This window comes from Ursus arctos, unplaced genomic scaffold (genome assembly GCF_023065955.2).
Source record: "Ursus arctos isolate Adak ecotype North America unplaced genomic scaffold, UrsArc2.0 scaffold_25, whole genome shotgun sequence".
Lineage (NCBI taxonomy): Eukaryota > Metazoa > Chordata > Mammalia > Carnivora > Ursidae > Ursus > Ursus arctos.
This window is the reverse complement of record NW_026622930.1, coordinates 1,323,337-1,334,214: the sequence shown is the minus strand read 5'-3', so window position 1 is coordinate 1,334,214 and position 10,878 is coordinate 1,323,337. Positions and strand designations below refer to the sequence as shown.

Sequence of the window (10,878 nt, the reverse complement as noted above, 5' to 3'; positions counted from 1 at the left end):
GGCGGCCCCGGGGGGTCTGGGAGGTCGCCCTCTCATGGAAGATGTGGCGGCTCCCCTGGGCCTCGTTGGAGCCCCCTGGCCGTCCGAGGGAAGGCATCTTGGCCAGGAGGCTGCATCACGGTGGTCCAAAACCTCCGGCTGATGGGCCGCTGGCCTGTCTCCAGGAGGCCTCCCTGCCTGCTCTGCATGGAACTCTCATGCCCGCCAAGTGTCTGAGACGTGCCGTGAGCCCCACGCCCCGTCCGCAGCACCCGGAGCATCCGCATCCGTCTGAGCCTGCGCTGACACCAGAGCAGCCCCGCAGGCTGGGCCAACCCTCTCCTCCTCTGGCCTCCGGGACGGAAGGCAGAGCTGCTACCCTCAAAAACACCCCCTCTGCACCTCAGCTGGAGTGGCATGATGGGGACCCGGTCCTGTCAGCCCACCCTGGCCAGTGCTGGGCTGCTGGGAGCCCCTTGGCCAGAGGCTTCCGCCACACACCGCCGTAGCCATCTTGAGGGTGGCCGCTGGCCCCCCCGCCCCTCCCCCCAGCTCAGGGGCCTCGGGCCCTGTCGCCTTCTGCAGCTGCCAGCCATCGGGCAGGACGTGCCGGCCGCTGGGGCTCCACAGCAGCTGCAGGGCGGGGCCCGGGGCAGCTCCCAGGCCAGGTGGCCGCCCGCGCAGCTGCGTCCAGCAAGGCTCTGCCTGCACTGCAGCCTCCTGTCGCCCAGAGCCCGAGACCTCATTGGGCCAGAGAGGGGACCGGGGGCGGGGGGGGGGGGGGGAGCGGCTCCCAAGTGCCATCCCGGGGCTTCGGACAGTCCCTCCAGGGGAGTGGGCATGGGTCAGGGGCACTTAACTCATGCCTTCCCGCCTGAGAGGCGAGGGGGCCCCTCTCCCAGCGGCGAAGTCCCCCCTCCTCCTCCAGCCCATCCCTACCTGGGCTGGACTCCCAGGCTCCCGCAGGCGGTGTCCTAACCCGCTGCGGCCCCTCTCCACGCCCCGCAGCCTCCATCGGGGCCCCAAGGAGCGCCTTGTCCCACTAGTCAGGCAGGGCAGGCCAGGACACTGCCCGCCCCAGGGCCTCACTCTGGCCTGCCTGGGGAGCTGTCCGCCCAGAGCGCCAGGATGGCCGGCCTCCCTCCCTGCTCCTGTGGCCTCGGGGGCCCAACCTGGGGAAGCAGTGCTGGACAGGTAGGCGCCACGAAGCAGTCAGGATTTGGTTAGACATCTCTCACAGAAGCCACTGCATTCACTCTAGAGACATGTACTGAACCCCCATTTTGTGCCTAGCCAACTTCTTAGGATCAAGAAGACAGCGGGAAAGCCATGAGGTAGCGTGGTCTCGGGCCCTGGGGAGTGCTCTGGAGAAGGTTCAGGCTGAGAAAGGAGAAAGTGGGCCTGGGGGGCTCTTAGCTGGGGTGGTCAGCGAAAACCACTGTCAGGGGGAGCCCAGGGAACAAAGGCAGAAATGGGGGAGGAGCCAGGAAAGGGCTCTCTGGGGGAACACAGTGGGAACCCCAGGGCTCTAAGTTAACCTCCCACTTTGCAGATGAGGATTTCAAGGTTCAAGGAGGTCAAGCCTTGTGCCTGAGGTTGGGAGGGGGCAGCAGACAGGCTGTAAGCCAGACAAGACCCCAGGGGGCCACCCATCAGGGTTCACTCTGACTTGACTTGAAATCGGCTCCTTCTTCTGGGGGCCTGGGCAAGGGGGTGCCAGGAGGGTGGCTGGCCCTCCTTGAGGCTGGGGCAGGGGTGGGGGGGAGTGGACGGACCTCAGGAGCCAGGGCAGTCTCCGTGGCTGAGTTCCGTGCGAGTTCAGGGTTCCGAGGGTGCTGGCCAGATTTGGGAAAGAAAAATGCAGAATGTCCAATCAGATGTGAACTTCAAATGAACAAGGAATAATGTTTTAGTATAAAAATGTGGCTTTCCTTCCCACAGACTTGAGATACCAGCTGTGCTGGGCCCCTCCCCAAGTCTCCAACCTGAGGATTTGACTAGGACCCCTGGGTAGCTTGCACCCCCACCATCCTACAGGGGCCTCTCTCTCCTCCTGAGGAGCTCGGCTGGAGGCTTCCCCACTCCTCCTGCAGCCTGGGTCCCACCCAGTGTAATCCAGCTCCTCTGCCAGCACCTCCTCCACCCCTCTTGTCCAGGCCTCCTTCCCACCTGCCCCCCACCCCTGGCTGGGGCATCCATCTCTGGGGCTGCAGGCCGGTGCAGGTGGGAATTCAGGAGGATTTCAGGATTCAAATCCTGATTCTGGGACTTAAGCCCTGCTATATGGCCTGCTGTGTGGCTGTGGGCCCTTCCCTCCCTAACTGCCCGCCTGCGCCCAGCAAACAGGTGTAATAATGAGAACATCTAGCTAGCTGGGTTGCTCGGAGGGGGTGCCGAGCACTGGTCAGTGCCTTGACCCTGCTGCATCAAGGGCAGCCCCTTAGATCATTGCCCTGGGAAGAGACTGCCAGCCAATAGTACCCCCCACCCCTGGGGCCCCAACTTCTCCAAAATCATCGCTTTCTGTTTCACTCAGGTTACTTCCTTCTGCCGGCAGACCTAGGTGTACCCTGACACCGTTGGGGTGCTCTTGCACCTTGCCCCCAGGATCCGCAGGGTCTCTCCCTCCCTAAACACATTTCCGCCTGCACTGGACTCTGGGGTGCTTGGGCCTATCCGCCAGGTTTGCAGAAACATGTCCTGTCCCTGGGGCTCTGGGACACACAGGTCAGGAAGCCTGGCCCCCTCAGAGGTGGTACTAGCCTCCGCGGACAGGGTGGGAGTCCCCTGTTCCGGACTCTGCCCTGGAGATCCTGCTTAAGCATTTGTCAGAAGGTACCAGCCAAATTAACTCCAATTCAAAATGAGCCTTTCCACGAAGAAGGGGGTGTCATCGTTTCAAAATTTACGACTATCTCCATGTGTCCCCTCCTTCCTCCCACGGCCAGCGCTCCGCGAAGTGCGTCCTCGGAAGGGGTTCCTTAGCAGAGGGGCGCAGTTGGGACCCCGTGGGTGGCGAGGGGGTAGACACCCAGGCCCAGGCGGCAAATATCGCGAGAGAGCCCCCTCCCCCGCCGCGCCCCTCATCCCCTCCCACCCCGGTGCCCCAGCTGGCGGCTCGCCGGGCCCGGCAGGGCGAGGCGCGGCGGGCCGGGAAGGGGCGGCGAGGGTGACCTCAGCGGTTCCGCCGCTCCGGGAAGTCGCCTCGGCCCGCCCCCTCCAGCCCCCGCCCCGAGTTTCGCTCTCTCCGGGGCGGGGCGAGCGGCGGGCGCTGTCTGGCCGGCCAAGTTGGAGCGCGCCCCGCCCGGCGCCCTCCCGTCCCGCGCCCTCCCCGCCGGGGCGCGCTGCCCGGAGCCCCGCGCACCGGGGCCGCACCGGGGAGGGCGGGCGGCGGCCGGAGAGCCGCGCGGGGCGGCGGAGGTGAGCGCGGGGGGCGGGCGCCGGCTCCGCCCGCCCCGCCCGCCGGCCCGCTCCCCGCGGCCGCGCTGCCATAAATGGGGCCCGCGGCGGCGGCGGCGGCGGCGGCGGTGGTGGCGGAGGGCCGGGCGGCGGCCGGGCGGCGACGCGGGCGTCGGGGGACGCGGCGGGCGGCACCCCGGAGTGAAGTTCAGGGGCGGCCCGGCGGGGACGCGCGCAGGTTCGCGCTCCGGGACCCGCCCCGCGGCCAGCAGCTTCTGTTTACTTTCGATCGAGTTTTTCCTGCTCCGGGGCAGGTGCCGGGGGCGGCCGCGGCGGGCGGGCGGGCGGGCGGGCGCCCCGTCTGCGCCCGCCGAGGCCCGCGGCGGCATGGAGTTCCCGGAGCACGGCGCTCGGCTGCTGGGCCGCCTGCGGCAGCAGCGCGAACAGGGCTTCCTGTGCGACTGCACGGTGCTGGTGGGCGCCGCGCGCTTCCCGGCCCACCGCGCAGTGCTGGCCGCGTGCAGCGTCTACTTCCATCTCTTCTACAGGGACCGGCCCGCGGGCAGCCGCGACGCGGTGCGGCTCAACGGCGACGTGGTCACGGCGCCCGCCTTCGGCCGCCTGCTGGACTTCATGTATGAGGGCCGCCTGGACCTGCGCAGCCTGCCGGTGGAGGACGTCCTGGCCGCCGCCAGCTACCTGCACATGTACGACGTCGTCAAGGTCTGCAAGGGCAGGCTCAGGGACAAGGGCCGCGCGCTGCACCGGGGGACCCCCGCAGCCCGGGCAGATCCTCCGGGCCAGCCCCCGCGACCCCAGCCCGCCCGGTCCCCGGAGCTCTGCCCCGCCGCCCAGAAGGCCAGGCTGCCCCGGCCTGGGGTCTGCCCCCTCCCTCCGCGCGCACCCGGGCCCCCTCCCTGGCAGGCCCCAGGAGACTCAGACCGGGCCTTGGACCTGTCACTGAAGCCGAGCCCCAGGCGGGAGCCAGTCCATCCACCCTGTGCCCTTCAGACAACCCCCTGCAGCCAGATGCCACAGGGCGTCCAGCCACTGGTGAAGGACTCCCGGGACTCGGGATCGGAACCAGAGGATAGCGGCGGCCCTCGCAGCCCCCACAGCACTCTGCAGCCCCCCTGTGTTCCTGCAGCCAGGCCCCGGGCAGTGGGCTTGGAGCCACTGCGGGGCGGCGGGGCGGGCGGCGGGGAGCTGGAGCCGGATGCAGAGCGCGGGGCTGGCGGGGACCTCTGCGTCTGCCCGCTGTGCAGCAAGCTGTTCCCCGGCGCCCACGTGCTGCAGCTGCACCTCAGCGCCCACTTCCGCGACCGGGACGGCGCCCGGGCGCGGCTGTCGCCCGAAGGCACCGTGCCCACCTGCCCGCTCTGCGGGAAGACCTTCTCCTGCACATACACACTGAAGAGGCACGAGCGCACGCACTCCGGCGAGAAGCCCTACACGTGCGTGCAGTGTGGCAAGAGCTTCCAGTACTCGCACAACCTGAGCCGCCACGCCGTGGTGCACACGCGGGAGAAGCCGCACGCCTGCCGCTGGTGTGAGCGCCGCTTCACACAGTCCGGGGACCTCTACCGCCACGTCCGAAAATTCCACTGTGGCCTGGTCAAGTCCCTGCTGGTGTGACATGCCCTTGTGGGGCGTGGGAGGGTGGGGAGGGACGCCCCCAGGGGGGCACTGGGATGGAGCGTGAGGGATGGGAGCTGGGGGAGGTGGGAGAGCCCCTGTGCTACAGCTCCCATCAGAAAGGCCACTGCTGCCCCCGGACCGCAGCCTCAGACTCCTGGTGACTCAGCGGGGCTCGGGCCGCCCTCTTCCACGCCTGGCTCCCTCCCCCCACCCTCCAGCTGACTCCTGCCCCCAGCTGCGCCCTGACCTTGAACACTATCTTCCTCTCCATCCCGTGTGTCCGCTCCAGGGGGTGTCCCACGGGCCCTGAGCTCCAGCCCAGCCTCCGTTGCTCCAGGACGCACTTCTGTCCTCCCAGCGGGGGCTTTCCTGACCACCTCACTGACTCACTCAGGCTTACCCTCGTGAGCCTGGCACCATGCTTGCTAGAGAATGCACACATCACAGAAATTGTCAGTGTGTCCCAAAAAGGGCGTGTGGGGGGAACAGGCCCCTCCTGGTGGGTGGCAGCAGGAGCCTTCTCGGGAGGCCTGGGCACAGGGAGTGCAGGCAGGGGACGTCAGGGCACAGCTGGCGTGGCTGGGCCGTGGAAGCAGAACCAGCCAGACGCTGAGGGGCTCCTGAGTTCCAGGTGCTGGGGCGGGAGGAGGGTTCTCCAGAGCTTGTGATCCTGCCCACACTGTAACTCGGTGGAGAGAGGACTGTCTTCAGATGCAGAGAGAGCCTCCCTGAGGTTGCCAGATGTCTACCCACGGGCGATGGGCCGTGCTGCTTCCCTGCCCGAGCACGGGGGTCCAGGATGCCTCTGAGCTTCCCTTGGGCGGGGCCAGAAGGGGCCTCGAGTATCGCAGGCTGCTACTGGGCTGCTGTGGGCCTCACTCTGAGGTCACTGGTTTGCCTGCGCGGGGTCTCCCTGGAGCAGCCGGTCATTTCCAGAGCACTGAGCTGGGGGCCAGAAGCTGCTCTCTACTAGGGGCAGTGTTTGCAGCCTGGCCCTTCCCTCCCGTGGGGCCTGGGTGGAAGCTCCCATCGAACAGGGAGGGGACAAGCCCCTGCTGAGCTGGGGTCACGGCCCCCACTGTCACCCACAGCTGCTAGACCCTGAAAGACCTCTGCATTTGTGGTGGGTGGGGGTCACCCAGCAGCTCTCGCTGTCAGAATCTCCATGATTATCGCAAGGGGACAGGGCAGGCGGGGGCTTGCGCCAGCTTCTGGGGGTCCGGCAGGCGGCAGAGCCCGCTGGACTCCTGGTATCCACCGACTGGACGCCCTGAGAACAGGGTCTAGCCAAGCTTAAGTTATGTTCTCATCTCCTGGCAACACTTGATGTCGTATTTATTTGTCTGCCTGGTCTGGAGTGAAATGACCAGTGGCCTTCACAAGCAGGTGGACAGAAGGGGCTGTGTCCCCAAATGCCCTCCCCTCTCCCGCTGTGCGGGCAGCCCACCTTTCGGAGCAGGGCCTCTCCTGGTGCTTGGGGCTCTGAGGCCCTGGCCTGGCTGCAAACCAGAGAGCGCGCTGGGGAAGGGGACCCCCTGCTTGTGATCATCCTGGCTCTGGGCCCCGCACCCCTGGAAGGGCTACCTCACACTCCGTGTCATGTCCTCCATGATCAGGTTTCCGTGTGTGTGTGTGTGTGTGTGTGTGTGTGTGTCCCCAGCACATGGCGAGGCCGAGCCATGCCCACAGCCCCAGCAGGCGGCAGGGAAGTATGGCAGCCACCCTGGTTTTCCCCAGGGGTTCCATGGGGAAGAAACTTACTTTCCTGTCCTGACTTATCAACACTGGATTCATTGTCTTCAGCAAACAGTTACTGTGAAGTTGATGTAAAGAGAAGTGGTTAGTTTTTAATTTGATGACCAGTACAGTTCAGACGAAATCTGCGTACATTTAAGACACAGATTGTGTGGGACTGTGTCGTACAGGCGCGTGGAGATGCCGTCTGAGGGCAGCTTGCCGTGAGCGGTCCTCCCGGGCCAATTCCGCCTCCTCCCCACGTCTCAGGCTGCTGTGCCCCTGGGGCCGGCAGCTCCCCGTGGCCCGGAGGAGAGAGTTTTGTGCTTAGCATCTGGCGGGAGGTTTTGCTTGCACGCACCCGCCTGCCATGACAGTGTGGAAACCAGAGCTGTCTTCCTGTGTTCCCGTCATCGTCTCAATGCTGACCGTGCTAATAAAGTCTGCCCCAGGTGGAGACGGCCAGGATTATTCCTGGGGACGGGAGTGTGTGCGTCTCCAAGTGTGTGCGGGAAGCATGGGCACTGCTGGTCCAGCCGCTGGGGGCAGAAGAGCCCCGAGGGCAGGGGAGGGTCCCAGGTGGGCAGCGGCCACTCTGAGGTCCCTGTCTCAGATGGCATCCCCTGCTGTGCCCTGTGGGGGGGTGCGGGCTAGGGCAGGGCTATGGACAGGTGGCACACCCTCTTTCCTCAGGCTGCCCTCCCTGCCCTAGGGGGTGGGGGGCAGGATGCAGGCTGGGACCTGGTGAGGGACTCTGGTCTTTCGTACAGGGGGCAGTGGGGGGACCTGCTGAGCAGCCACAGGCCCTCGAGCTCGGATCTGAGGCCTCCTGACCCTCTGGTCTTGGGTCCTCCTGTCCACCCGCCTTCCAGAGGCAACAACTCCTCTGCCCCCCCCCCCCCCGCCACATACCCTTTGCCTTTTTCCTTCCCACCACAACTCATATGTAGCCCACCTCCCTCAGGGTGGGACTGGGCCCTCGGAGGCCAGGATTTGGGAGAGAGGCGAGCAAGGCTTGGAGGGGATGTGTCCCTCCCGGCCCCACCCTTACCCTGTGGGGCCCTCCCTGACCTCTAGAGAGCCCAGGTGGGGTAAAACTGGGCAGGCCTGGCCCCATGGGGGTTCTAGAGCCCTGAACCAGATCAGGCTGATAGCAGAGGTGGCAGGTGGGCGTGGGTAGGCGTCCCAGCCCCTGCTCAGCCCTCGCATGGGGACGCGAAGCTGGGGCCCTCTGAGCGCTCCCTTGAATTGTACCTTTCTCACCAGGCCTGGGGCAGAAGAGCAGACAGCCTCACGTGTGTGTCCCAAGCCTAGTTCTGGCCAAAGTGTCCTCCAAGAGGAGCCAAAGCCAACCCAAGGGCAGCGCAGGGGATCCGTACTTGCCAGGGGTCCCCAAGGGTGGTGCCGAGCTGAGCTGGTGCTGAAAAGGTGCTGGGTTTTGGGGCTATACTCTGAGGCCTTACCAGTCCTGACCCCAAATGCGGGTCTTTGCTTTTCAGAGATGGTGCCCTGCACCTCCCCTCTACCACGCAGCCTGCCTCCCACTGAGCCTTTCTCCTGGACCAGGGCCACTGTCCTGCAGGGAGACCCTGTCATGTTCCCAGTTGGGCCCATGACTCAGCTGGCCTTCTGAGAATTGGGCAGAAGGCTGTTGCCATGCCAACCAGGCGGGGGGCGGGGGCAGGGCGGTGGAAAGGCCCCCTTAGGGGGACGGGCTGACCTGGGATGGAGCTGCTAAGCAGTACCCACACTCAACTCACTGCCGGCTCTGTCACCCATTCCTCTGGGGCTGGAGCCATCCAGCTTGGCCCATTGACTGGATGGTAAACTGAGGCACATGGAACGGCCTGGGGCCTGTTCCTCCCTCCTATTCCCCTGCTCCACCAGCACTTCTTTCCAGTAGATCCCTACAGAAACCAACCCCTAAAATCTGGGCCAACTTACAAGTGAAAGACCGAGTGCTTGGCCGTCTGGACACTGACCAGTGGAAGGGAAGGGATATCCCTCCCCTCCCTGTGGCCCCTGCTTCCCGGATATTTCCCAGTTCTGCCGCCCCTCCTTTGTCCCTATAGAAGGGAAAACGGGTCTGGGCCTCTCCCACCCACGCCCATCGGACCTCCCCAACACCAGCGTGGAAAGCAGCCCTCCTCTGCTTGTCACAGAATCCTGCGGGGAGAGCCACCCGCTCTTCATCCTGGTCCACAGAGCACCTCTGTTCTGCCTCAGTCTTCTCACGAGTAAGATGGGAATCATGCCACACCCCTGCAGAGGGCCGGGTGGGGTCATGCCCAGTGGGCACACGAGCAGCGGCCACTACGTGCTGGCCGCCCCTGCCACAGGAGATAATGGCAAGTGTTACCCAGCTGCCTCCCCTGGGGGCATCCCCGGCTCAGAAGGGCACAAGGAGCTGAGGGCTTTGGCAACAGTGCCCCACCGAGCAAGCTGAGCTCGTCCTGGGAGTGTTGCGGGCGACGGCAGTTTGCAGTTTGGGCCCTGGGCCTCCTCATGGAGTCATCCTCCCTGCTGCGTGCCCCTGCAGCTGTTCTGGCTGAGCCCCCCGCAGGGTTCTCCACGGGCACACGGGGCTGTGGGAGGGGTTTGGGGACAGCTGGCTGGGGGCCTGGGGCAGCAGGGCGGGGGGCGATGTCCGGGCACCCCCCCCCCCAGCTCCGGCCTAGCTAGTGGCTGGCCCTGCAGTCTAGATGTCAGTCGACCTGAGGCATCCCCAGAAATCTAGGGGTGCGGGGATCACCTCCCCGATTGGAGCCAAATGGCTTTGTTTTCAGCCATTTGAATGGAAGTCTGTATACAGAGAAACCCTTTCCCTGTCATCGGCGCTGTGGCCGTGGGACATGGCACCACGCCCTGGGGGGCTTACAGCATGGGCATTTACATTCTCAAAGTTCCTGAGGCTGGAAGTCCGAGATCTGAGTGTCGGGCCTCTCTCCCGGGCATGGGGACGCCGTCCTCTCCCCGTGTCTGTGTCCCGATCGCCTCCTCTTACAAGGACACCAATCCTAGAACCTCATTTTAACTCGATCACCTCTGTAAAGACCGTACGTCCCAGTACATCACGGTGTGACGTGCTGGGGGCTAGGGCTCCCACCTAGGAATTCCGAAGAGACACACTTCACCCCTGACAGCTGCTGTGTCAGAGCACCCGGAGCCCAGATCTCAGCCACTTCAGTTTTCTCGTTAGTGAGTTTTGCTGAGGATCCCGTCCCACCCTCCAATGTGCTGGGCAGCCCACGGGCCTCTGGGCAGCGCCACCTGCCTCCGTCCTGCACCCAGAGCCACGGCGCAGGGAGGCCTGCCCTCAATGGGCCCCAACCCGTTCTGCCCACACCCTCCACGGGGGTCCACACCTGAGTCTCGCCCCCTTGCTGGCTGTGTCCCAGGGCATGGACCCTCTGCCCCGTCGTCCCATCCGGCTGCCCCTCCCAGCTCTGCTCCCCCTGCAGTGTGCCACCCCCATCTTCCCCACCAAGCGGGGCCAGGAAGGGGCATCTCTGCCCCCTGCTGCCTCTCACAAAATCTCGTGTCTCCTGAGGCTCGCACCCCCTACAGGTGAACCACCCTCCCTTCCTCTCTCTGCTGGGCTCTGCGCCGAGGTCGGTTTGCTCACAGAAGGCTCCAGCCCCACGCATGCTGTCCCACATCCTCATCCAGTGTCTGAGGCCAAGGCTTTGGACACCCAACAGTCTGTGGGCAAACGCAACCAGCACCCTTCCCTGGGCTCCATGGCCTCTTCTCTGCCCCTGCACCCCCACGCCCAGGCCCAGGTCACACGACAGCTGCACCCCCTCTGGAACCTCAAGTTGAACCCCCCCCCCCCAGTCCCACTGCAGCACAAGCTTGTTTCCCCGTCCACCTGACCAAGCAGCTTCTCCATCATGAGTCTAGGTCCCTGTGTCAGAAGACGCGGCATGGCCACCTTCCTCTCACCCTCTCCGGCTCCTCCCTTCCACCCAGCTCCCCCGCCCAGGCCTTGAGTCTGGCAGTCTTTCTCTGTCCCAGTGCTCAGGAACCCAGGCCTGGATGGATGCGGCCCCTCCCCTCCCTGCGCAGTTCGCAGAAAAGGAGGGGCTTGGGAAGTCTGCTCGAGCCCATTCCAGCGACACCATAGAA

The 10,878-nt window shown here is 65.4% G+C and overlaps 1 protein-coding gene across 1 annotated transcript; it reads left to right on the top strand.

The window, feature by feature from the left end:
* Window positions 1–3,725: 3,725 nt before the first annotated feature.
* On the top strand, window positions 3,726–7,231 carry ZBTB42 (zinc finger and BTB domain containing 42). The gene has a single exon (XM_026515169.4). It carries the CDS (start codon window positions 3,766–3,768, stop codon window positions 5,011–5,013), a length of 1,248 nt encoding a protein of 415 aa, XP_026370954.1. The 5' UTR covers window positions 3,726–3,765; the 3' UTR covers window positions 5,014–7,231.
* Window positions 7,232–10,878: the final 3,647 nt, after the last annotated feature.

What these genes read in the sequence shown, in the direction of transcription:
- ZBTB42 (XM_026515169.4), top strand. Translation starts at nt 3,766, where the DNA reads ATGGAGTTCCCGGAGCACGGCGCTCGGCTGCTGGGCCGCCTGCGGCAG.